The following is a 27,906-nucleotide window of genomic DNA, read 5'->3' as shown; positions in this document are numbered from 1 at the left end:
ATCAAGATGTTTCTATTTTTCAGGATTGGGCTCATTTTATTGAAACTAGCCTTAGCTATTGTAATTCTCTGTTTCATTTCTGTGGAACATTTGGCATCAGATGTTATCATATATCCTAGATATTTAAACTGTTGGACTTGTTCGACCTTTTCACCTTTGCTAATGAGATTACAACTAGGCTTTGCTGCTTTTTTGGATATTACCAAGCATTCTGTTTTCTTTACACATTCAACATTCTTTTCTCAATATGAGGTCTAATAAGATGAAGAAAGGTTTGAAAAGTTTTAGGTCCTATCCCAAAGCAGGAAAAACACTTTTCCTCGTCCCTTAAAACTTCACACAGAAGATGATGATATTCTCCAAAATCACCTCTTCGTTGAAAAATTATATGTGTCCAGTACCGTTTTGGGACGCGGCGTCTTCTTTTCATTCAAAAACGGAAAGCGAGAGGAGACAAAAACATGTCAAATTCGTTTCTCTCCCATTTTTATGCCGATCAGAGGAGAGGGTCAGACTGGAAACGAAAGGGAGTGGAGAGGAACAGGAATGCACTGAGTTCATGCCTTTAATTTTTATTTAGATATTTTGTTTTGTTTAAGATAAAGTTGAAGAAGGACTATTAAGCTGATATTTATTGCATAATGAAATCCATTTTGAATTTTCATCCTTTACTTTTTACAATTTTTGAACTAAACACTACATATCCATAGCAATTTTTAAAAAACAAAATACAAGGCAAACTTATATATATCAAATGATAATAATTTCAAAAGTAACTTAAGATCAGTTGTGAAAAAAAAACAAAACAAATATCGGCACTCAAAAAACTGCCAGTATAATGATAAAAAAATCCAACAGATTGCACGATCTTATCTTGTTAAATTTTGTTTCAGCAAGTCAAATAGCCAACAATAGTTTCATTCAGGTACACATCTGTATTCTAGTCTCAGGAGCTGCTTTTTAATTTTTATCAGTGTCAAACCATACTTATAATACAGCTTCAAATTCAACAAAGAGGGACAGATTTTAAACATGAAGAACATTGAAGCAAAATCAAATGGCTTACACAAATAATCAAGAATGGACAGAACAACCAGCAAGCTTTCGACCATCACAAAAGAAATCATGTGAACCGTTTAAAAAACTTGAGTGGCACACACAGGGTATGTTCAGAATTGTCTAGAAAGGCTAACCATTTTTGTCGCTTTTAGTAAAATAAAAAAGTGTCTCAAATCAGTTCATTAAGCGGTAAAAATCTTGCTTTAAAAAAAAAAAGAAGTTGATTGTGGATTTCGTCTCAACTTGCCAGATGTGACGGTAGTCTACAGGTACATGTACTAGTTCTGACCACGCTTAGAGAATGACGTTTGTTGCGTTTACTTTTCATTTCTGTAAAAATCACATACTTAGGTGGCAAAACTTGCAGGCGCAAGCTACAGGCTGTAAGACCTAGTCATGTTTTGATCAGGGAATACTAAGTAGGCCTACTAAGCCAACGGAGATGAAAATCAATACAACGCATAATATATGTAATGATGCGATGGAATCAGGCGCTCGTCACTTTTAGGGCATATGAAGGTATCTGTATCACCTTAAAGCTTGTTCATTGATCTTGCTTTTGATGAAAAAAATACCTCTCTATTATTTGAATAGAATTCAAGATATTTACGATTTATTAAAGAGGTAGGGTTGGCCTCCTTTTAGAGGTAAAAGTATAGATATCTAGAAAATGGTTGTTAAAGTTTGGTGACTTTCTAAGCTTGCGTGTCCTCGGAAACGGAAAATTCACATTTTTTGTGCCTTTAACAACACTTTTCAGTATGATCCACACAGAATATGTTTTTAAATGGACATAAAATGTGTTGAGCCTCCCCCCCCCCCCCACAAATTAGATAAAAACTTCCAAACCAGCTAAAAAAATGCCGGTATCTTCCATTTTATTATCTGGATGAGTGCCTGGTTTCATTACATGTACAATGCTTTGCATAAAGTACAGAACTGGTGTTTTTTATTATTAAAATCTTGAAAGCTTCTTTAACAATTACATAATTTTCTCCTAAATGTTTCTTTTCTTGCATCCTGTAAAAAAAAAATAATGTAATATTAGAAGGTGTTAAAGTGCCCCCCCCCCCCCACCAAAAAAAAAAAGAAGAAAAAATGTACAAAACAATGTTTGTAAAAATTTCCCCAGCTCCCTAACATGATGAGAACCAACAAGCATTCTCTATTCAAAATGTTTAACTGAGCGCACATGAACTTTCAGTGGTCTCCTGTCATCATGATGGTAGTCAAAATTATACTGTCTGAAAGTCTTTTCGTTCTCCAAGACTCTGTTCCTGTGAGTCCACACTTGATTCTTTGGCTCACCAAACTGTGGAGAAGTATTTAACGTATATGAGTGGAGATTCAAAATTCAGTTAAAAAACCTACTCTGATTCTGAAGGAACACCTGTCAAAGACAATCACCTGAACGAATGACCACTTGTAACTCTCTCTTTAGTTTTTTCTGTCTTATTATTGAGGCCGGGAAGGATACCCTGAAAACATACAACATTCCACCCAGCCAGGCCATCAAACTTGCGAAAGACAAAAAGCTCTTTCTCCCCTCGACGCCCTAGGCGTACAATATAACGGATAAAGTAAAGTAAGAAAAGTCTAGTCCATTTATAACAGCCTCTGTTATTACAGGAACTTGGATATAACTGTGATAAATCAAATCCCCCGTTTTTTGTTTTTTCTTTATAAGTGTAAGTAAGATGTATAAACCTGGCTATAATAGGGTTCAAATTGCACAGACTCAGGTATAACAGTGATCTTGCAGTGCATGAACTTGTTTTCAATCTGTCAAATTATAAAAATTTGTCTCAACCAAGACATTTCGCCTGTTAGTATGATCACTTGCCTAAACACAAACTTTCAAACATACTAACCCCCCCCCCTCCCCCTCCCCCCAGTGTTTGGGTCATGGATCGATTCCGACTCGGTGACAGCAAAAACAGCCCAATGGAAAAGGATCTGCAGTAATCGAATATAGTAAGCTGAAGGTGCAATGGTACGGGTTGTTTCCCTTGATAACGGTGATAACAGGACCCTGTTTACGACTGCAAGCATACTGCGTGTGTGTGCATGTTTGTGTGTGTGTGTGTGTGTGTGTGTGTATGTGTGTGTGTGTGTGTGTATGTGTGTTCATGGTGAAACACCAAACTAATGTGCCAGTTGGACAATAAAGATGTATCATATCTTATCTTAAAAATCCATATTATACAGCATGTACATGGCATTGAGCTTAACAAATCTGTGTCCGATTAGACAAAGGAGAAGAGTTTTTAAAGGCAAAATGATTGATATATCTAACTCAGCACTGGGATTAAAGGATTCTATTCCAGAGCATGTGAGGGAGACTCAAACCCACTACGTTTTAGAACAAAAAAAACTCTACTTACATGTAAAAGTTGTCACCGCAGCATTCAGCGTGTATGGTAAAAATCTTCAGGATAAGGTACATGTGCAAAAGGCCACTATCGCAAGCCCTGTGATGTTCAAATCACTACCCCCCCCCCAAAAAAAAAGAAAAAAAAGAAAGAAAGAAATACTGCAAGACTTACTTATAAGAATCAGGTAGATTGTTTATTGATACAAACTGAAGCAAAAAATTTAAACAATATTTTTCAAGTTTCTCTGCCCTCCCCTTTTGAAGGGGTCATACACATATAATATATATATATATGCAAGACACAGGCAGAAAGATGGGCACAAACACACAAGTGTATAAATATAATGCCATATTAAGATCAACTGGAAGCTGAAGCTTGAATAAATGTTTTTGATTCCTCTAATGATAACAAGATATATATATATATATATATATATATATATATATATATTATATGTGAGGCCTGCTGACAAAATGAGTTACTTCTCGCAATCCGCAAATGGAGATATAGGTCAAAAATCTACACTAGGGTTAAATTGAAGATTTTGTATTGATGCCACTTTTTAAAACTATAACCTGTCTTTTATTATTTCATACTTATAAATTGTAAAAACTTCACCTATAAGCGAGATGTATTCTATTTCCATATGGCTCGAATCTGAGAAGTATCTCATGATGCTAACGGTTTATGTAGGCTACTAACCAGGTTTGATAAGTCACTTTTCAAATTTCCAATCAAAATGTCCATGCCACAGTCCGCCTGAAATAAAAAAAAACAAGAAACAAGTTAAATCTCACTTCCCATATGCCCATGAAAATAGTCTTGCTCATTTCATTTTTGTATTGCCAACATCAGCACTTATTATTGAAAAAAAAATATTAACAAATCATAGTTTTGGAATATGATTCATTCACATGTTTGTTGGCATAAACAGAAGCAGGCTACATAGATGCAACATGGGCCATGTAATGTTGAGATTAAGCAAAAGAGACAGACAGAACATAAAAATAGTAAAGAAGTCGAGTCCTCCATCCATTTGGCTTAAACATGTAGGCCTATATGTATTGCACTCTCATTGGAATCATACGCTAATATATGTACAAGTTTTACAGTGAAAATTATGTTATAATGTCCCCAAATGGCTCGGAATATTATGAGTGAACCAAAGGTTTTGAAACAGAAAATCAGTGAAACTTTGTGTCCCCTACAAGTACAGGATCTCAAAGGTAAGTTAGTTGCAAATCATTCATCCTACACTACAACTGATATTTCGGTGTAAAGCCTAATTTGCAAATTTTAAAAATGATAAAAATACAGCAACCACCCCAAAAGTGTCCCTCCTCTTTTTTCATTCAAACCGCCATATAATTTTTAATAAATATCTATTTTGTTTTTTCATCTATACCATGTAAAAGTCTGGTCTGCTGGAAAGAGCCAGTGGGCACAGGACAAACCATCCGGACACATTAACAACAACAAAAAGTGACAGAAACACAAGTAAAAACATGTTTTTTGGGAATCAAGTGAGACAGAGGAGCTTCTGAACCAGCAGGACCAATGAAAGTGAAAGACAGTGGACAAAGCTGGGAGAAAAGTCATGGGAAATGATATGCAGGAAAATGGAAAGTTTGGAATGTTGTCAAGAAGCTAGCCAAAAATAGGAGATAACGGAAAGTGTTTGTCCTTGGTCTATCTATACCCTGGTATAGGGTGAGATAGATGATGATGATGATGATGATGATGATGATGATGATGATGATGATGATGATGAAGATGATGATGATGATGATGATGATGATGCCCTGATGATGATACCCTATCACAGTTCATTTCATATTTAGTAGGGATTAATCTAAAATTTTGATACAATGGAGTCCACTTAAAACGAGTCCTGAAACAACGAGAAGTCTGTTATAAAGACATCATTCTAAAACCCTGTTTTTTTCCCTTCTTTATCTTTGTAAATAAAATACTGCTATAGCGCAATCAGACAAACACGCGAGTCGGTTATAGCGGAATATTGCTGCTGCTGTGCTCCCCGCGGAGGCCAATTATACATAATGTAAAACCTCGCCAGTTGAGAAACTTGTTGGTTATCAAGCGAAACAAAGAATGGGAGAGCCCATGTCTGCCAACGATGAAGGCCGGAGCGAATGAGTGGGGAGGGTGTGGCATGCGCAGACACACCGTTGTGAAGCCGAACGCATTGCCTGATAGTGATAGGCCAGCCTAGTCTAGATTATCTAGGCCTAGATACCTATCATGCCTCTCACTTCTCCAATGCAGGGATGAAGAAGTCACAGTGCTGTGATGGATCATGGAGCGAATGTGTGACGTGCGCAAGCAGACGCGGGAACGCACCACAGGGTGTGGTGGTGTGGGGGAAAACACAGCGGGCGAGATAGCCTAGAGAACTTTCGTTCTGATAGCCAACGCCGAGCTGTCAACATCGTTAACGATAGAGAAAGAAACCTGATTTAATTTTTGATCAAGTAAGACCTAAAGGTCATGTTGAACAAAGCCATCATCGGAGGAGATAACGAAAAGAAATAAACAGAACGCCAAACTCATAGATTATGGCTACTTTATTATTTCCTTTGAATTTATTACTGGATCACTTACAACGAGAATCCTGCTATAACAGACATTTCATACCGGTCCCCTCCCTCTCGTTATAACAGGATTCCACTGTAGAACAATTGGCTTAAACAGGCATACTCTTTGCCCACTTTAAGCAGTATTCTCACACATGTTAAGAAATAGAACCATTGATGATGTGATTGTGCACTCAACATAGTTGACAAATCTGATATTCATAAATAACAAATTCCTTTTGATGTCTGGATAAACAGAGAATTATGGGATATGCATCAGGTCAAGCTAAGAAGTTACCATCGCAGTTACCTGCATAGCCTACCTCTAGAACACAACATCTCATTTTAAAATTATAGCTGAGATCACTTAAATCGAAATCTGCTGGACTGGACTACCAGATTTTCTTTGGTTTAATTGTATTTTTGGTTTTAAAGAGACTGCTCAAATAAAATGCACACTAAATTACTACTAAAGAAAAAGTAATTCATCATCAAAACCCAAGAATTATAATATATACTGAGTTATGTTCCTTCGTTCTTGGGCTTGACTTGGGCTATTCAGATTAGTCCTGTATCACACTCTACAATTTTAGTTATTTTCTTTTTGTTTGTTTCTTTAACTCATCTACCTCTTTCAGTAACTGCAATTAGAGTTGCAGGGAGTAAAGGAGGACTAGGTCAGCCTCAGTACACAGCACTGTACTATGCTCTGCACGAGAGAAGTTAGAACGCATCCTAGTACCATTGTACACAGTCTGTAGGCCTATTGATAAGAGTGAAAAAGAGAGGTAAACAAATATTGAAGCCTCTCTCTGGCCCTCGTGGACACTATGTTCTTTTGTCTCTTTCAACTGTTTCGCTATTTCGAAGTGAGTTACTGGAGGAGTCGCTTATGAAGAAATGACTTACACCTCAAAATTTTTTTGAGTTTAGAAATAGGACCATTTCAGCAAAAAGATCTAGGTCGTTTTCTTTACAAAGACAAAGAAGAAAAAAACCCCCAGGGAATCTGTTTACTTTTGGATTACCACTATTTTCCGTTTAATCTAAGTGACCTCAACGTACTGGTATAGGCTCATATTTTGACGGAGCAAAATGAAAACACGTAGAAAAAACAGAAAATTAAATATACAGGAAGAAAAGTCCACAACTTGAATTGTTAGTCATTCTCAAAATTATAGCTTACAACTACAGGGCAAAAATAAACCTGATGAATAGTGACTGTTCTATGCCTTGCCATCTGTAGGTTGAACTCAGTACGTATGAATACTTCAGCCTCCGCGTCTTTTGAAGGATCCATTTTTCTGAGGAACAAAAATGAGTGAGTTGAAAATTAATAAAGTTAATTTCATCTAGAGAGATAGTAGGTTAGGCAAAAAACATATATGCCCAGTCTACCCAAGATGGCTTCTAACAATTTAATATTGTAGCTGAGTAAATCATTTTCACAAATTCATCCATAGAATAAGCATAGTAGGGGTCACTTTTCTAGTTACGTTATGCCTGTTCTAGTTTCAAAGTTGTAATGCATTCTATTGCAACCACATTGGAGCAATACGTCTTGTGAAATTTTATATCAGGAAGCTCCCATAAACATAAGGATGGTTGCACCTTTCTAGCTAAAAAACTAAAATAGTTTTTCTAGAAAAAAAGGCCTAAAAATCAGTACCATTTTGTTACAAGAATACGTTTGTACTTTTTCAACACTCCTGTACACCTATAAAAACAGACAAGATGGCTTGAAACTAAAGATTCGGGGAGATCTAGTGTTAAACTTCTTTGCCCATCCCCCAAAAAGGTGCTGAAATGTTATTTTGCTGCGGTGAGACTAGACTAAAAATCACGTTAGAAACATTACAAGCATCGTCCATTTTGCTATGGTCCTTACACGCTAGTAGCACATTTTGAATTGAGTTTTGCCAAATAGCTTTCTCCCACATTCATATCTCTGACTTTAAGTGTTTTGGCACGCATTAACCATTTGTCAATATTTCAGCCCGATTTTCGGCGTTTTCGTGTACTTGTAACACCATACGTGCGTCGTCCAGATGTAATGTTCCTGCACTTCTGTTTCTGCACTAACTTCATCATAGACGGAGTTTCCGATCACTATTTTTAGAAACTGCTTTTGCTATTAGCTTTTGTTTGCCTGCTTTGGCGTCATTTGCCAAATTGAGGGGCTCTGTACAGGTTGTTTCAGTGCGTCGTCTGCTGTTGTTAGCCTTGTTATGTTCCAAACATAATGTAATGTTGCTAACACGAGGTTAACGTTTTTTCTCTTTTTATTATGATTTCATCAAGTTATGAAACTTTTAAGATGCATAGAATGCTTAAATACACTGCAATTTACAGTCGGCTCTTAGTGCAAGTGCAAAGAAAACGAGAACTTAGGCTTAGTACCGAAGAATGTGAATTTGGACGACAACATCGATCTTGTCCCATGTAATCTATCTGACAATGGTTCTAATTCAAAAACTGATATACTTAAAATGCAGCACCATTTAAATTCACAAAATGTTATAGAAAACCCCCACATTACTGGTCCCCACTCGTGTTCAACCAAAGCGTTCTCGGAGTTATGAGAAGTAATCTGATCTTTGATAGGAAGGTTGGTTACACGCGAAAGTAAATCTGTTACCTTCCTAACACTTTGGAATTTTTGGGATTAATTTTGACATTTCATTATGATGCTTTTCTTTATTTCATTTTATTCATCTTTACTGTGATTTAATTGGTTGAGCTATCTCAATGTCCCCTGCAGGAAGTTTCTTTTGCTTTCGGTGATGTTCCTAACAGCTCCTTTCCCCTTAACTTTCAAATACCCTGCTCCAAGAGTTATCTGCGATATCATTATGTTTTAAGTTGATACTCAGTGTTAGCACAAGTTATGCTCAAATTTCTTTCAGACATTTCAGGCTAAGCACATTTTCTGTTTAAATTGTTTGTCCCGTAACTATCCTAACAAAAAAATCAGTTCTTCCGCTTTAATAATAATATGCATTAGTTTGTTTCTTTTTCAGGTCATATTTATAATGTTGTTAGTTGCCCTTTGTTTAAATGTATGTTTTGCATCTATAACTATGAGATAAATCGCCTCTTTTAGAGTTTTTCCATTTCATTTGCTTGTCCGGTAATAGTCCTAACAGGAATTAAATGCTCCCTTTTCATAATATTCTATCTCAAATTACTTGCTCTTTTTTTTAACCATCATACAGTTTTAAGTTTGCCCTGACTGATAATAAATACTGTGTTCGAATCCTCTTCTTCTGACAGGAGCCAGGAAAACTTTTTTTGTCTGCTTTGGTTAGCATTACTTGTCCAGTAACGTTCCTAACATACATGGGTCGTAAAATGCACATTTTCAAATCAATTGTTGTACTTTTTTTCTAACACTAGGAAGGGATTTTACAATAAAACCGAATCCCACGAAATGCAACATTTGTTTGTTAGTTTTTTTGGAAGTTATTATCAACTATTTAGGACTTGTAATGCTCCTAAAATTTAGGGAAAGTTGCTTATTTTACAAAGTATACAAAAAAACAACAAAAGCTGAAGATCTATACTTTTAAGATATTATCAATAGATACGTCAACAACAACCCAAGGGAAGGTGCTCTGTTAATTTTTTTTTTCACTCAGCTCAACTTGCTTTATTTTCGAAGATGGTGAAAACTGTTGCCCCTAGGTCTTGTTGCACCCAGGGCAGTTTACCATAACTTATTTTCTTTATTGCTCTGACTCTTTAAAATAAAACGTACCGTTTTAAAGGGTTTTTAATTAATATTTTTAGTTCTGATCTGCAATCTCTCCGTTTTCATAGTGGCCATCCTGAGACAGCATATTTTTGGTAAGCTGCTTGCGTGTGTGCTTAGGCAGAGTCATTTGATATTTTGGTTGATATGATCATATCCATTTGTAAAATAATACAGGATTTGAAGTTTAAAAGTGTGTATAATATATATATGTTGACTTATAATCCACTTCCTTTTTCATTTCCCCTTTTATTGAAGCTGGTTGGAATATTTTTTTAAATGTTTGTTGAAAAACTTGGTTTGTGAGATTTTTAGGCAAGTTGTTCAAGGGGAGACAACAACAACAACAAAAAAGGATTAAGTTTTCAATGCTATTGTTTTCTTCAAGATGAGTCATTGATTATTTGCAACTGATTGTGAAAAGCATTTGCAGTACAAAAGACAGCGCAGCAGAAAGTTAGTGGTTGCACCATGGGCATATGGTACAAGCACCCAAGCCCTATCCAATATATGCAACCAGGCTGTTGCGGGTTGGGCAAGGTGATTTGTTTTACGGACCAAGGTGCAAAAACCTTTTGGGTCAAGCCAGAATAATTCTATCTAACCTAGAGTCACGTTAGTTACAATTAGAATTTATATTTCTAGTTTGTAATTTTGTATAATAAGGAAAACACCCCTCCCTCAAAAAAATCATACCATTGCTAGTTTTGTGGAGCAATACCATTAGCCTCTTACTTGCAGACGTAAATGTAGTTTAAATAATCATAAAGATCAGTCTAGCAGGCACAAAGTGAAAAAAAACAAAAAAACGCACATACTGAATTTTTTCTTTTATATTACATTCTTTGTATTCAAAATACACACATGGAGTACATAGTGAAGAATTCGTAGAGCAAACACAAAAATGGCATCAGCAAGGGAAAATATAATTGCTCTTCTATGCAGCTTCCTCAGGACCTAAATTTTGCAGAACACTGAAAGCTGTCCGCGTTGGCCTAATCTGTATCTCTGTTGAACAGGAAGTGTGCTGACACACATGCTGAATGTACACACCTTCACGCGACCGCATGCAGATTTCTAACACATAAATATAACTTTCAGTTTTCAGCCCTAATTTTATTTCAATTTTTTTCAGCTCTATTATTATTATAAGCCCACGCTGGGATCTTTTAATTCAAAAGCAAATGATATAATTTCTTTACCTGATAATTTCTTCTGTATCTTTAAACATCTGTTGTATTCAATTCACAAAGGTAGCAGATAGGCAGACTGTTGCACCAAGGGCAAACATTGGTTGCAAAAAGGGCATATGTGTTAGCACACAGGGCGAAAAAGATAAATAGTATCCCCTCTAAATCTTTATTTGTTTGCCATTTATGATGTATAGGCACTGCATGTCAGGCTCACTTTTGAACCATAGGAACCAACTGCTACTTTTAGAAAGTTCCCTTTGGCAACTAATTTCAAGAGGTTATAATGAGCACGACCGTAGGCCTATACCTCGCAGTTTACAGAAACGGGCGCTCTACCTTATGTCTTTTTTACTATCCGAAAATCAATAGATAAAGAAAGACTTTTACATTTTGTTTTATCTAAACCTAAATCAAGAACCATCATATCATACAAGTATCATCAATATTATGTGTGTAGCTTGGTACGTGAATTCAGAGCTAAATACTGCCCCTCAAAATACTGGTAATAATCGAAGACACCAATATTTTTCTGCTCATAGGGCACAACACCTTTTATGTCTCTTTAAAAACATATATTTCTTTGTGGATTCTATTGAAAAAACATTGATCACAGCAGGTTCAAAAGACGTAAATTTGTAGTTTCAAAGGACATCTCAAGCTTTGGAAATCATCAAAATCACTGTGTATGTGACACACAAACTAACTTTTCCTTATTTTTAAATTTTTAGGCAGGCTGACAAGAGTCCTGTAATTATTTTCCATGGCAATTCAAATAATAATGGAAATGTGCGGTTAGTTGGTTTAGTTCGAGAAAGTAATCAAGTACCTATTTGACACTGAAGACGAGAACAAAAGGGCAGGCCGAGGCATGATCTCGAGCCACGGACAGTGGAAGACAGAACTCGTGAGCATGAGTTGCAGTCGAGGTGAAAAAGATTTGTCACCAGTCAGTGCAAGTTGGATAGCCACACGAGGTGGGTGTGTATAATTAAACTACAAAATGATATTATAATATATATACTTATTATCCCTTTTTACTTCTTTGTCTTGGTTGGGGCATAAGTAGATCTACGTACTACGTCTAGGCTATTATTGTAGTTACTGACACCACACTATAAGTTCTGTAAGTACAAAACAAAATATTAAATAGATAATAATTTATACATCACAATCATTATTATTATGTAATAGATAGATCTATATATAATATTATCATTTGCAGAAAACTACATGAGAGAAACACATCCTGAAACTGGGTTAAGAAGGTAACGTCTAAATTAATTCCAGATAGAATCTAGATCTACGACATGTGACACATTTATATTACATAATTAAATCATTATTAGTTTCAAGAAAGATTAATTTGGAGTCGAGCCAAAAAGGAAAAAAGACGAAAGAGATGACGACCCGACAAAACCTTGCGGTTGCCAATGGTCGTGATGTGTAAACTCTAAATTTTAAAATTATTGTACTTCGATGCTTTGTTCCTGGTTGTTGGTAACGCACAAAGTTCTGAAATATTATAAGGCTAGGGTAAGCTTGGGGGAAGTACACCGGAAGTTAGGCCTATTAATAGAATACTGGGACCGCCGAGAGAATCTTTGGTGAATGGGCGAATACTTACTTGTGTCACTTGAATATTTCCGCAACTTAACGAACAAGACAAACAGTAGACAAGTAAACGCGCAATAGAACAATAAAATCAACTTGAAATCGCAATTGACACGTCAGATAAACCACGACAATACGAACCTTATGATTTTCATTGGTCTACAAAGTTTATCGTATTTGAAATAGGCAGTGCATTTTACCTATCATGGGACAACAACATGAATGATCTGCTTGCTCGTGGTAAAAGTAAAGATCGACAACATAATATCAGAGACCTAGCAATGGCTATATAAATAAGCATTTTGAAGCTTAGAGAGGAACTTTGATAATCAGTTTGAGTTAAAGGAGGTTAACTCTGATGTCAGCATACCGCCCGCTATACGTGCTCAATTACTTACAATAGGCCTATCTCTTATATGTCCGAATATCAAATTAATTATTGGGCACCTTCAAAGGTCCTAAATGATGCCGTGGAGAGAGCCGAAAATACAGAGCTAGTTTTAAGAAGTTTTTACCTTTGAGAGACCCTGCCTTTGCTATCACCCTCCAAAACGCCCAAAACAAATGCCTAATTACTGATCATCCAAAAGTAGTCGGGTTGCCACTTCTCGTCAATACCTGTAAGATCTATATCGATCCTATGGGAAATTCCGATCTCCCAAATATTTTCCAGGCATGTAGAATTCCAGGTAAAGAAAACACGAATTCAAATAAGAAGTAAGAAGCGTGTTGTTGTCAATTTAATTGTTTCACAGACGTTCAAATTATTCCACAGAGTAGAATTCTGTGAAATTATTCTCAAACTTTCTGACTTCACATTCTTGAATTGTAGATCTAGACTACTGGGTTGAAAGGTATTTAAGACAACTAGAATCTAATCTAGAGAAAATCTAGATCTGGATTCTAGATCTGGATCTAATGAGACCTGTGTACTTAACAGGCTTGAGTCGATTGGGCCAAACCTAGATCTAGATCTAGATCTAGATCTAGATTTAGATCTAAGTACGGCTAGCCACTTTGAGATTCTAGTCTCTAGATCTAGATCTAGACTAGATCTAGATCTAGATCTAATCTAGATCTAGATATCTAGATTTAGACAAAGATAGTACAGACTCTTTCTTTGATCTAGATCTAGATAGATCTAGATACTAGATTAACTAGATATCGAGATTAGATCTACTGATTCAGCCTCTCAGGTCAGGGTCAGGTTCATCAGCTCATTGTGAATCTGTAAAATTGAATGTCACATCATTGAATGTGGTCTTATAAACCCAGTGTTATAAATATATTAGAATCTAGATCTAATCTAGATCTAGATCTAGAATAGACTAGACACTAGATCTCTAGTACACTTGTAGTTATAGGCTCAGTGCTGGACTTCTGTGTGCCTTAGTCTAGAGTAGAGATCAGTATTGAAACTGGATTTAATGTGTATAGGCTTTATATATTATATTATATATATCTAGATCTAGATCTAAATATAATGGAAGTGCCTATTTGCAACGCCGCGTAGAGATTAGCGCCAGTGCTAGATAAAACGCCGCGTTGCGATTAGGCCACCTCTATTCTCACCCGGAGTGAGAATAGTGCAGGCGAGTCTTGTGGCTATTCTCACCCGGTGCGCGTTCACCGAATTTTGCGTTCACCCTAAACCACAGAATTCTACACTGTGATAACAGAAAAATTGTAGAATTCTGTGCCGTGAACAAACGTTCCATTACAATTGTAGCTTACTAAAAGCGTACAATTTTGTCTGTGGGCAGTGGAGAGAGAGAGAGAAAGAGAGAGAGGAGTAGCGCGAGAATTTCCGGGCAAAACAAAATGGCGACCCGCGTAGTTCGGCTCGATTCGAAAAGTTAAATAGCCGTAGCATCTTTGCAGACAACCAAATTTATTTACTTTTGTGTTTTAACATGATTTTTTAACTTTGTTTTGGTCAATTTGATCGTCCACACCGATAGACAGTATTCAGAAAGAGACGGAGAGAGAGAGAAGAGGGGAGGAGTTGATCTTGCGAGAACTTCCGGGCGGGTGAGAATAGCCACTTTCTTGCGATTAACGCCAGCCAGTGCTAAATAAAATGCTGTGTGTTAGCCTAGGCTATATAATGAAGCTTAATCTACCTTTCGTCAATGACGGAAGTTCTGATGGCCGAAGTGACAGTGTGTCTGTGTCTGAAGCCACACCACTATATATTTAGGCCGTCGTCGAGTCCGAATACCATTTTTTCATATTCGGAGTCCGAATAAAAAAAAATCTTATTCGGACTCGAGTCCGAATACGAAAAAATGTTATTCGGACTCGGGTCCGCAAAAAAGGAAGTGTCTTCGTTCTATAGAAGATCTAACGTTCAGTGCTTCCCATTTTCCGCCATTTTTTAGTTTCCCCCACACCTTTTCTGCTGATCCGATGCCCGCCGCCTCATTGATACCCCACCCCCCATGTTTTTCACTTTCTTTGTTGGAGAAAAAGGTAAAATTGAAGATTAACAGATCACATGGCACGTGCATATTATGAGCTGTGTAAAAAAATAAGACAGATTCGTTCAAATACACAAGCCTGTGTCATCTCGATTGTTTACCAAGAAAAACTTGTGTTGCTGTGTAGAGCTGAGCATACGGCAACTTTTGATTCCATAGACCAGCGCACAATTCGTTACACGCGTAGATCTACGTCAAGACTAGCTTATTATTGTAATAATGGTCAGTTGCCGGGGGGAAAAAGACTGACGCGTTATGCGACGTTCAACGCCTGGACCGATAGTGCCCCCCCACCCCCCCTCCCCGACACGCACACAGCCACACGTGTGCAGGCCGCCTATCCGGCCCCAACACACGCTAACAAGCCATCTTTAATTGCTTCTGATGATCTCTTGACAAATAAACATTTATTAAAAGCGCTATAACTTTTCAGGCCGGCCTCAAATTCATCATAAGATAAAGACTCGGCTCCTGCACAAAACGCCATTTTGCCCAAAGTGATCCCGGTCTCTTCCCAGCCTGAGGCGAGTCACGAGTGAGGCAGGACAGGAAGCTGGAGTCATGAGTCACAGGAAGTCGGAAGTGATGTCATGCTGGACAAGAATCAGAGTCCGAATAACATTTTTTCATATTCGGACTCGAGTCCGAATAGTCACTTCGATATATTTATGAGCGCTTGGGTTCGATACCGGTCCTGCAAGTTTTTTGGGTTTTTTCTTCCTCTTCTCGACTGACCAACAAATTTTTCCCATAATTATAACTTGTTGCTTTGTAGTTGTTTTTTTTATCATGTAGTGGTGAAGCATGCACATTCTGGCTTTGTCCCCAAGAGGAGCCCTGTACAAAGTAGGCCTTAGTATAGCCTATAGCCTACTTTTCCTTTTACCAACTTAGGCCTTGTTAAATTAAAGTTCAATAATGGCTTTCCTTTGTCTGTGAGTCTAATTATTTTATTTTTTTTTAATTTTTGGCTCAGGAGAAGGAAAAAAACCCTTCCTGGACCGGGATTCGATGCCGCGCTTGGAAGCACTGAACATTAGACTTAGGCCTAGCGAACATAGGCAGCTTTTATACGTTCTCTTGGCCTAGATGATATTTTTAGGTAGGCTAAATCTAGAATCTCTATTTAATGACGACACTGTGGACAGAAAATACTAATTATCGAGTTGCACCGTCTGCCGTCTTGTTATTGAACATTATCCAAGCGTCTTTCGACTTACTTGCTCAAACTCGAAACTCAAATGAATGTGAATGAGAGATGAACAAGACTACGTCTAGTCTCCTTTTGCGCAAACAATGTCAGAAAAAATTGTAGATCTAATCTAGATCTAGTTAGATCTACCCAATATTGATCGGATAAGACGTCATAAAAAAAAGAGTCAAATCCCAGGAGGTTTATCAAAAAAACTGAGAAAGCTTCCACAATTCAGGCAGAACTACTATATTATTATATTATCATTTAGAAACGATGGCTACTACATTCGTAACGTTCCCCGCATCGAAGCTAGTGTGGTAGCCCCAGCTGCTGGATATCATAGAAATATAATATGAAATCATCATGAAGAAAGACTTCTCAGTGTAGTTCATGTATTATAAACGGTAGATGATGATTTTATTTGTAAACACAGATTACCAGGGACAATGAATGATACAGGCCTACAACATGACATGAAATAATATCGTGTCCATGACTCTTTTTGTATTTTTTCGTCTGTGTGTAGCTTTGCCCTAGGCGAGATTCTATGTCCACACGGGCGTCTGTGTGCCTCTCTCTGTCTTCCTCTCCGCGCGTGTGAGTGTGTGTCTCCATCTCTTGAGTTCTTTGTGCTTCTCTTAACACACTCGAATCCACTGTTGCGGTGTAGACTGTGTTCGAACCTCGAAGGGTCATCCTGAAAATATTGACTGTCTTGTCTTGTAAATGAAACGTGCCTGAAGGCGAAGTTAACGTGCTTAAAGGCGTGTAATTTATATAGCAAACATTCGGTAAGAGCCGTTTAGTGAAACGTGCTTTATGCCGGACTGTAGCTAGTTTGTCCGGGGGTGGTCGACGAGCTTTGGCATGTATGGGTGGACCAGTGGTGGGGATGAAATGAGAAACCCCGTGCTTCACTTCGGAGGCCGAAAAGGTTGGCTTGAGGATTTCAGGAAACTCTGTTAAAAAATATCTTCCTAAATTTGTTGCTTTCTGGGTTCACTATGGCTGCCTGAGAATATGACTGATAGTACAAGGGTTTACTTTGAAAGATTAAGCCTCTATCTGTTTCTGACCACGAATGTCTACCAGTAGGTTGTGGCTGCGAAGAAAGTCGGCACCAAGTAGGGCCCGCTTTACATCGGCGATAATAAGCCTGGCGTCAAAATCATTGTTTTGGAAACGAATGGTGGTGTTGAGTGCTCCATATGTATTGATTGTGCTACCATTTGCGGCTAAAAGTGGAGAGCCTGAAGTGTTCGCCTGTTTGTCCCACCATTCATGTTGCTGGAAGAACCGAAACCTGGGCTTCTGTATCGATGATGTAATAACGACGGCCAGAGACAGAGTCCATGTTAATCAGTTGAGCTTTTTGTGGGCTAACAGAAGGCTCTGAAGCCAGACTGAATTCTGCTGACCCACCTACTCATTTCCCTGAACCGCAGCTGGGTTTTTTTAGGCTTTGTAAGTGCATGGCGCAATGCATTTTTTGGCGTTTGATCCGAATCTATGGCGGTAAAAACATAGACCTGTAGAGTGGGAAGGTCTGGGTTTGCTAGCAGCTGTTGTGCGATCGACAGCCAGTAGCGTCACGGGTGGAGCAACGGCAAGGAATAATTTGTTGGTTTCTTGTGCTGACGTGCGGCTGTCGAGATTGTCGAATGTTCACAGGGGGGCTCTTACGTATTCAGGCAACTGTTGTAAGTATAAGTGTCTGAAAAGGAAGCACGGTTCGTGCGCTCCCAGTAGGCCTAACATGGAGTCCATTAACTCTGGCGGCTTACGGTCTCCTAACCCCTGTAGTTTAAAGAGCGCTGATGCTCTTTCCGTATCAGACAAACAATATGCCGATTATAACAAAAATGTTTTCAGCGTGCTATATTTGTTGAATTTAATATAGAAAAAATGCCCGAGTACCTGTGCTGTTGTCGAGGGCGGCGACAACATGGTAGTATTTAGTTTCGTCTAGGGTGATATTCCACAGAGCGAATTGCGCTTCAGTTTACGCAAACCAAGCTTTCGGCCCGGCTGTCCAAAATGTTAGTAGTTTAATCGAAACTGCACTTACTTGATGATCTTGGTCACACATTTTGAAGGGATGGTAAGGGCTGTGATGAAAATGCAAGTCCGCTCAAATATGATTCAATATATAATCCAAGACAGAATAAACAAAGTTGAAATTGCGTTTCAACTTGTCGGGGTCACCAATGTAGGTAGATCTAGGTCTTTACTCACCGAAATTTTCTACTCGACTGGCTGTGTAGGACAGTTGGGTGAGGCGGTGTTTTCATCTGAGCACTTCGCAAGCCCATGCGAAGTCGTTGTCATGTCAGCTGCTGTGTTGTGAGTTAATTGAGTGTTCGGAGAGTCACTACATTTGGGAATATTTTTTTTTAGTGATTAATTTGTAACTGAAAATTTATGTCTTTTCTTCCTAAGCCCCATTCTTTGGGGTAGAAGTGTTAACGTTGATTTTCAAAGACTATCCCAAGCCAATATTTTCTGTAACACTCCAGGCATACTCTTACAATTTTTGCCCGTGAACTTAATCTTTACTTACCCACAAAGTGTAGGTAGGTATTGTTTGGCCCTTCAACCTATTCTTATTATTTGTGTGATTGGCTGCATTATCATCAGTGTGTGAAAATTGTAATGTTTGAAGCACAAAATCTGAACTTTCCTGTTGGATGAACGAATCTCTCTGAAAACCACTCACTCGATCAAAATAATAATGTACAAGAACTCACCTGTGAGGCCAATCTTAATGAAATCTGTCGGCTCTCTAGCTTGAAAATGCTATATAATGTATTATTCATTTTGTTTTTCTTTCTCTTATTTAGAAGAATGAGTGCACCAGAGAATCCAAGGCCTGAGGCGGACGACTTCATCCGTTGCATGTTCCACTTGGAGGTGGCAGCAACTAGAACGACTATCATACAACTGGTTAGCTTGTTTTGCCCACAGTTTGTGGTGTGCCATCTCAGAGAGATAGGTTACAATTTCTAATTTAGTTTGGCCTTCACATCAACATGTTTCAAGCAAGTAAAGTACAGTGCAGCCTCTCTATAATGACATCGTCGGGACCAGAAAAAAATATCATTATAGAGAGTTGTCATTTTAAAGAGGCTACCAAAAATATTACTATTACTAATGAAATAAGGAATAAATATTGGGACCCGAGGATATCGTTATAATATCGAAGGTCATTAAAGAGAGGCTGCAATGTATGCAATTATATAATTTTGAGCAAAAGAGTGATGCACTTAAAAATGTTTGTAATCCCACTGAGGCTGTTATGTATTTTTTAGGGTGCTTTTTGGGCATTACTATTACTTGTCTACTAGATCTATCCTTCTGTTTTTCCTGTTTTATCTGTGTGCCTGTTTTGTTTAGTGTCAACGCTATTATACTATATGACTAATATAATTTCATCAATACCTGGAATACCTGGACGTGTCACTTCTGACTCGGAGGTTGATGTGTAATGACCCTCCATCCTTCACGGTCGCGAGCTTGCTGCCATTGCACATTTTGCTATACCCATGACAGTACATGTTTTAATGTTATATCCATCCATGTTACTCTTTGTCTACCTCAGGCTCTCCTGTCTCACATCCTTCCTTCTAGCACCTCTTTCACAATGGTCTGGTGTCATTTTAAGTGACCAAAGTCTTGTCTTCATTTAGTTTTGTTAAGAAAGGTTTGTCTTGTGTGGAGAATCTGACTCATCTCTTTGTTGTCTTTTTTACTTTCAAGCTAATTCTGACCAGTCCTCACATTTTTTTCTTTTTTTGTTGTTGTTAAATTCCATATCTCAGCGCCATATAAGGATATAGGTGGAAGTTGTAGCTTTCCCCCGTTTTGTTCCTTAATCCTGTCCGTACACCTAGGGTCATTTTGTACCCCAAAGGTTGTATTTTTCACATTTTAGAATACTTCTAATCTGATCTTTTTTAAACTTTCAGTATTCCTCAAAAAATCATTTTGACAGACTGCTATGCAAAGCAAATCGCAATTGGTAATGTATCTTTTTGACCAGTGGTCACATTTCAAAACGACCTTTTTTGCACCCGGTGGAGTCACTTTGTGCCCCCACTCTCCAAAGAGGAAAAAAATGCAGTTATTCTTATCCGTATAGTAGCGGGGTAACAGACGACCCAACACATCGTTTGCATGGAGTACTTGTCATCGCTGCATCCAAATTTTCCTACATCTGGGTTTCTGTTGGGTATTGCTCGCACTCTTGCAGTTGAGCTGGAAACATCTGAAGGCCTAGTCATCCTTTATTATTTTATACATGTATTGAGACTGATTGTTGTTGGCAAGTCTGACACACACTGCATCACTTAGCTGTTGTATTAAGTATGGATACTTTTATCAAACTTAGATCTACTAGTGGAAAGGATGAATCTATATATAAATTATGTATATCAGTCCTATGGCGCTGGTCTGGGAATCCATTCATGTGGATTCGAACCTAGCTGGCATCAAATTTTGTGTGTGAGAGAAGGAGAGAGAGAGAGAGAGAGAAAAATAAATGGTTTCTTTTTCTATGGAGCGAGAAAATATCTTTGCCCAGTATCGAGTACCGGTAGTTGATACAATAAAAGAGAATGATGATGACTCTGGATACAATGGACAGGAGAATGATGTGGCTAATGAGTTGGAGGACAATACTATAGGAAATGAGGGAGAAGATACTGACATGGATGAAGTGAATGAGGAAGAGGAAGCTGAAAGCAATAAATACTACGGCTGGAAATGCTACAGCCTGTGGACATGAGCTCACTTGTGCCAGACTTAGAAACTATGCCACATGCAACTGAGGAAACTACACTCTGTCAGAAAGGGAAACTGGAATACGTCTACACTGAAGGCAAAGATGATACGCTGTGATACAGGGTTGCTCCAACACAAGTGTGCCCACCTTGATGCAACCTCTTACTAGACAGATGACTAACCAAAGAAATTTTCAGACAGTAATTGCTGCTTACAAACATTTCATTTCTGCCAAGACAATGGAAAGAATCCTGGGCCCGAACATAATCATTGGTAAATAAAGCACTTTTTCGTCCAGTTTAGCGGGTGGTCAAGCTCTGTGACCTTGTCGGCCTCAGCTAGAGTCCTTAGTGCAAGATTTGTTTCGAACACAATTTCTTCTTCGTCTTCCAGGTGCTGTCCTTCAATTCTTTGAATTTGGGAAGGAGATAAAAGTTGCATGGGGTACGTCTCTGGAATAGCGGGGATGTTCAAGGATTTCCCACTGCCAGGAGTCCAGGAGATGGGTGACCTTTGAGCAGTGTGCACAGGTGTGTTGTCATGATGGACGACAACACCTTGCTCAAACAAACCCGGCCGCTTTCTTCTGGCTGCTGGTCTCTGCTTTGTTTGAAGAATTATCTTGTTGTATTACCTAATAATTAACATTGCATGTTGTGCCAACGGGAACCAGCCAGTTCAAAATCAGACCTTTGGGGTAGCAGCCGTGATCCTGGATTTCTCCATTCTGCTGCTTGTCTTTTCAGTTCTGGATCCCGCGAATACACCCATAGTGTTGATTTTACAGAACAGGAAAAGTTACACCTGGGACAGACCCCATACTGTAGTATTAGGTGGATAGGGTTGATTGGGTGATGAGCGTGTAGTGTTGTGCATGATAAAAATAACGGCTGATGAAGGAGAAAACCACACCAAAGTACATGTACCCAAGGTCTAGTCAAGAAAGTTCACAAATAACCAGCAGAGTCGAGACAAATTAGGTTTCTGTGATAATTAAATCTGATTTAATTAATGAATTGAGAGAGGGAGCTAATTTAAGACCCAACTTTCTGTGAAATATGAAGGCTTGGGCAACATTAGTGTTAGTGCCAGTTGAACCCTTGATGCATAGATATCTACAAAACTAGTTGCCGCCATCTTGGATCGTAAAGCGTTTCAATTCCAGCCGTGGGTTTGAATACTTAATACTTGGGGTCTTTGTTACCCCACAGCGTACGGATCGGATAAATGAGTAAATTTCCTCTTTGGAAAGTGGGGGCACAGATGTACCATAGTAAAACACAATGTACTGATAGGTTTAAAGGTACAGTTAATTGCCTGGATGTAAATGGTTTGTGCATTTGGCTGAATCTTGTTTTTGCATTTGCTGTTCTTAGTCTTTATTTCTTTTTCACTTCTGCCATTGTATGTGTTTGTTGCCCCAAGATATTTGAATTGTTTGATTCTCTCCCATCTATGGTATGTCTGTTGTTGTGCCAGTAGATCTTGAATCTTTGGTTTTGTTTTTTTGGCCTACCTTATTGCTGTTCTCTTTCACTACTTTCAGTTTTAAAAAGATTTTCCCTCTTGTTTGCAAGCAGACTGTTCTACTTGTCTACTTACACTCTGACAAACAGGCAGGAACTAATTTTATACAATCTCGCTCAGGTAACACAAACTCACAAATCTGAAAATTACGGATAGCACATAATTTCCCTTTCCCTGACTAATATCTCTTTAATATTTTATTATTTATAGTTAACCTGAGTTATGGATGTTTCGAACACATTTGTCAATCCCCAATGTGTTTGAGTTATCTATGCCTGACTGTACATTCCACAATTGCTTTAGGCTTGCAAGAGTGGGTGGTTGGCGGGTGCTCTGGTGTGGTTTGCTCCTTCTTTCCTCTAAACAGCTATCGTCCTTATCTCTCCTCCTTCTTTTTTACATTTGTTGTTACTCTCTTGTAACGCCTAATCTTCGGCACTTATATGACCTTATTGTGTTGCAAGTGCCGTAAAACGCTTTACTAAAACTAAAAGGCTTGCAAGTTAATTCGTACTAAGATGTTACTGCCTGAAATTTTATGTATGTTTTCTGTACAATATTCCGATCGGTTAAGATTGTGCTACATGTTTTAATGATCCTATAATTGCTCGGCAATCTGAAGATTGCGCTGCATGTTTTAATGATCATATAATTACGCGTTTTAAAAAGTCACTGCCGTCTTTATTCTTTTACTCACATCAAGGAACATTCACATATATTTTCAAGAGTGTAAAAATATGAAAATTTAAATTTAAATTAACGTATAAAACTTAAGAGCTCACAAGAATGATACAATGCCAGGTATCAAAAAGTTCGCAAAGTACATTTAATTTATTTCATACTTTTTAAATAATTTGTTTTTTAAAAATTCAATTCTTATTTATTCATATATTCTTTTGTTCACATCAAGAAACATTCATATATTTTCAAAAGTGTAAAAATATGAAAATTAAAATTAATACCGTATTAGTATTAAAATATGAAACTGAAGAGCTCACAAAAATGATACAATTCTATACGGTCGTTAAAACGCGCAGCGCAATCTTAAGATTGCAGAGATTGCCACGCAACCTTAAGATTTCCATGATTTTATACGATCGTTAGAATGCTCAACGCAGATTGCGCCAATTGGTAAATTGGGCGGAACATATCTAATTTATGTGGACCTATATCCCACTTCGACCACCTAAAACTTCCGAACCACTTATCTTTCGAATTTGACAAAATTAATGGTGGTTTTGATTCATAAAAAGGGGGCTCAGTTTCATTGAGCCTGAAGTCACTGTTGTCTAATTTACAGTTTTTCGTTAGTTTCATTTAGATCTAATCTTGGGAAAGTCCGTCTTCTAAGATGCCATTGTAAACAAGTGAGGTTTCCGTTCACTTGCCTTGCGCACTTATTCCACACCTTTGAAAGTGGGTGGTTGGCGGGTGCTCTGGTGTGGTTTGCTTCTTCTTTCCTATGAAACATCTATCGTCCTTATCTCCCCTTCTTCTTTTTTATGTTTGTTACTCCCTTGTATCCCCTCTAATCTTCTGGTTCTCATATGACCTTATGTAGTTGCGAGCGGCATAAAACCTCTTACTAACTAAACTAACACCTTTGAAATTATGGAGTGTACAACCACGAAAGGGGAATAGAGAATCAATCTATACATCTATTATATATTTGGCAACTTGGAAACACATGTGTCACTATTCTCTCAAGATTTATTGCTCCATTCCTGTAGAGTGTAAATATAGTAGGCCAACAATGGCTTTCAATTGATGTTTATGCACCGATCATTCTTTCTCGAAAGGGGGCCCAGCTAATTTATAATAATTTATAATTTATACTGCAATGCTTTCTACCTTGGCTTGTGGGTTAAAATATTCTGCTTTTTATTTCAGGCTGACTGCAGCATGAGAGTGTCAATAGGACATTTGAAAGAAGACTTAGCAAGATATGTAAGTGTGGGAATGCTTTATGCTATTCTTGTCATATTATATTCTTTTAAAGATTTTGAGCGTTACAAAGACAGTCTTGATTCTTTTCGCTGGGAGAAATTTGTCTTGGTCGTTTACAATAGCAGTAGATGTTACAAAGCTTAGGTGCACTCACGCTTACGCACAACAAGACAGGACATAAGTAAATACATGTCTCACGTGCTGAAACACCCACTTCGTAAAACTCTCTCTTTCTCTCTCTCTCTCTCTCTCTCTCTCTCTCTCTCTCTCTCTCTCTCTCTCACTCTCTCTCTCTCTCTCACTCTCTCTCTCTCTCTCTCTCCCAATGACTGTATTGCCTGCTGGTGAAGAATCCAGCACGGAAAACTATGTGGATCTTTATTCAATTGCCTGTAAGAACTTTGGTCTCATACGTAGTAAGCACAGCAAAGACAGTTCTCTTCCAGCCTGTCCCTGGTGATACCCAGACGCTCCCTCCTGAAATCAAAGTACAGTCAAAATTCAAGGGGGACACCCATTGACGAGGAGAAAGACTTGTCGTAGGTGGCTGTTTAGAGCAGTGCCATTATGATATTCTGTCCCCGCGGTTTTATGCAAAAAAAATCTGAAATTATGCAAACTGAGCCCAAAAATATGAAATTATGTGATTCTGTTAATTTTCAAAAAGAATGATAAAGGAAAATAATAAGAAATTATGCAAAAAAAAAAAAATCAAATTTTGCTAAAATATGCGGGGTGCATAAAACTATGCACAAGAGGAGAAACTGTGGGAAGTGGTTGTTTTTTTACATGTGGTTGTCTTGGACTGGTGGGCATTAGAGCAGGTTCGCCTGTATATGATGCTCGCTTTAAAATGCTATAGGGTTTTCATTCATGTGATGAACGTAATGTATAGGTTCTAAATGGCTAATGAAAATAATACATGTAACAACAACAGTGTGCGCTGACGATACGTTTTGCTGCTTTGGATTTTTTCCTTTGATTTTTTAATCCACCTCTGCTAGGATCATCCATTTTTCCTCGACCAAAAAGCCTTTCAACTTTTTATGCTCCGCCATGGTTCACTCTCTACTGCAATTTCATCTAAACCAAACTTTGCTGAACCCGGCAAGCTGTTCCGTAGTGTGTAAATCGCTGTTAAAGAGGAAGAGGTGTGACACATCATAAAATGTGTACACAATCAACTTAAAGCCTAATGTGAGTCGTGTGGGTGCAATGGGCCATCAATGTTGACTGTTGTTTTGCTTCACCAGATGCTTTTTTTCTGCTTTTTTTGTCCTTTTGTTTTAGGGTTATGTTGATGGTTGGACCACTGTCATAGCCGAGCATGTCTGTCTGAATGCCTGTTTTAAAAGATGTTTTAATTTTTTTATCATACTTCATAAGAGAGTGGACTTTTGGCTTTAAGCATGCCACAGCTGAAATCCTGTTATAACCGAGATTGTTTTAAGTGGGGCCCACTTTGTATATATGTATAGATAGATAGAGTATATTCGTGTACAGTCAAACCTCTTTGTACTGCCAGCCCCGCTTACCATTGGTTTTGCCAATGTGCGAAAAGAAACGTCTATATTATATTTAACATAGAATTTATGCAGTTGCGAGCGCCGTAAAACCCTATACTACTAACTAACTAACAGAGAATTTATGCCTTTACTTAACACTCCACCATCGGTCCCAACTGTCTGAGGTGTAAGGAGTAAATTTGCCCCGCCGACTGTACCGTCAGTGATCTGACCGCCAGAGGTACACACTGCACATGGGACACAACAACCATTGGTTGGATACTTGATAATCTTTCTCCCACTAGAAATATACAGAGAAAGACAGAGAGAAGATTCTCAGCTCTGAATACATGTACAGGTATGTAATGTATATCACCAACAAAAAGACACTTTTCAAACACAGATCGCACAGCAGAATTATGTTCCTTGACGTTAGGCAGTCGGGGATATACAACAGAGGAACCCGGTTAAACCGCCAGCCCCGCTTTTCTGCCAACTTTATGCTCTTCCCAAGGGTGGCAGTATAACGAGGTTTGACTGAACAAGAGAAAAATTCGGGACCTTAAAATCTGTTTTGTGCGCATTTTTTGCCTCATGTGTGCTCACTAGCCTCAATGCCCTTTCTTGACTGTTTGAGTGAAACAAATTGACCTCGCATTTTAAGCCCCATTTAATGTTAATATAATTTTTATTTATTTATTTTTAAAATTTATTATATTTTTATTTTATTTTAAAAGATTATTATTATCATTAAAATAATTAATTTATTGAAATCGCAACTGGAATATTTTCTAGTACCCTGAGCTGTAATACCCTTTGGGTGTCTAATTGTGGAATTCCCACCCATTAATTAATTAATTATAAATAAATACAAATTATTATTGTTTGAATAATTTGACAATATGTTTTAGTCAGACCAACAGGATACATATCTATGCCAAAATGTCTCCTCAGTTTGGTGATCCAGCAGGACAAGTGTGGAGTGTGGAGGACAGAGTCTTCGAGGATGACCGGACTTTCGGAAGTTATTGTGTTGACCCATCACATGATGAGCTGCGACCACTGAGAATAGTTGTGCGCATTAGTCAGCCATCTGAATAAGAACTCGGATAGATGAACTTTGTTGATTGGCAGCTATAACTCTGTGTGTATTGTGAAAAATTGAGATGAGGAATTTTTTTTTTTTCACCACTTACGTCATGCTTACGGTATTATGAGGAGACGCATATTTGGGTTCACGCTGAAGAGGTTGAGTTGATGCTAAAATGATGCAATTTTTTTCTTCACTTTACTGAAAAATATGTCCAGAATACCTTGAGCTGAGTCCCGAAACCACATCATGAGCAGAAAACAAGGGGTTGAACAATGAAATAGTCTGAACAAGCTAAGGATTTTCAATTTTCTGAATAATGGCTTGAAATTATTCCTTTGAGACATTAAATCCCTGTTAGCCCCACTGCATCACCAACTTCTTGCTCATCCTAAGGCAGGCGGTAGAACGGAGTTTGACTGTATTCACAGAAAGTTCAGTAAGTTATACTCGGAGCTGGTTGTAACGGAGTTTGTACATGTACTTCATTACAATTTTTGGTACTTTTACTGTACATTTTTGAGAACCAGTACTTTTTCTCTTCTCTGATACTTTTTGTAAAAGTACTTTTGAGTATTTTTAAAGTACATTTTGAGTACTTTTGAAGCTTAATGAAAGAATAAGTGCCGGCATTTCTGATCATAATTTACGGAACAAACACTTGGGCAGGCACAGCCGATCAACCAAGAGTTAAAAGTTGAGATCAAAGAAAGGCCTGTCGCGTTAAAGATCAGCCACTCTCGTGAATGTGATCACAAGCATTGTAAAACTCCATGAAACGGTACAGTGTTTACCCCAGA

At 38.0% G+C, this 27,906-nt stretch overlaps 2 protein-coding genes across 13 annotated transcripts; one reads left to right on the top strand and one right to left on the bottom strand.

Moving 5' to 3' along the window:
• Positions 1–551: 551 nt before the first annotated feature.
• Positions 552–12,550, bottom strand: LOC101862720. Of its 12 annotated transcripts, none has more exons than XM_005095967.3 (5): positions 12,445–12,547; positions 10,982–11,048; positions 7,215–7,332; positions 4,137–4,193; positions 552–2,371 (listed from the first exon to the last, which is right to left on the bottom strand). In XM_005095967.3, the coding sequence occupies exons 2-5, from the start codon at positions 11,008–11,010 to the stop codon at positions 2,225–2,227; spliced, it is 351 nt and encodes a 116-aa protein (XP_005096024.1). In that variant the 5' UTR covers positions 11,011–11,048; positions 12,445–12,547; the 3' UTR covers positions 552–2,224. The 12 variants fall into 12 exon arrangements, with proteins under 12 accessions (XP_005096024.1, XP_035825024.1, XP_005096023.1 ...); XM_035969131.1 differs by lacking the exon at positions 12,445–12,547 and adding an exon at positions 12,390–12,407; XM_005095966.3 differs by lacking the exon at positions 12,445–12,547 and adding an exon at positions 11,799–12,352.
• A 695-nt stretch (positions 12,551–13,245) lies between these two features.
• On the top strand, positions 13,246–27,638 carry LOC101862493. Its single transcript, XM_005095964.3, has 4 exons — positions 13,246–13,300; positions 19,099–19,201; positions 24,455–24,511; positions 26,971–27,638. Exons 2-4 carry the CDS (start codon positions 19,103–19,105, stop codon positions 27,115–27,117), a joined length of 303 nt encoding a protein of 100 aa, XP_005096021.1. The 5' UTR covers positions 13,246–13,300; positions 19,099–19,102; the 3' UTR covers positions 27,118–27,638.
• The last annotated feature ends 268 nt before the right edge of the window (positions 27,639–27,906 follow it).

This window comes from Aplysia californica, unplaced genomic scaffold, assembly GCF_000002075.1.
Source record: "Aplysia californica isolate F4 #8 unplaced genomic scaffold, AplCal3.0 scaffold00118, whole genome shotgun sequence".
Taxonomy (NCBI): Eukaryota; Metazoa; Mollusca; class Gastropoda; order Aplysiida; family Aplysiidae; genus Aplysia; species Aplysia californica.
Note: the sequence above shows the minus strand (reverse complement) of the source record. Positions and strands in the feature narration are given on the sequence as shown.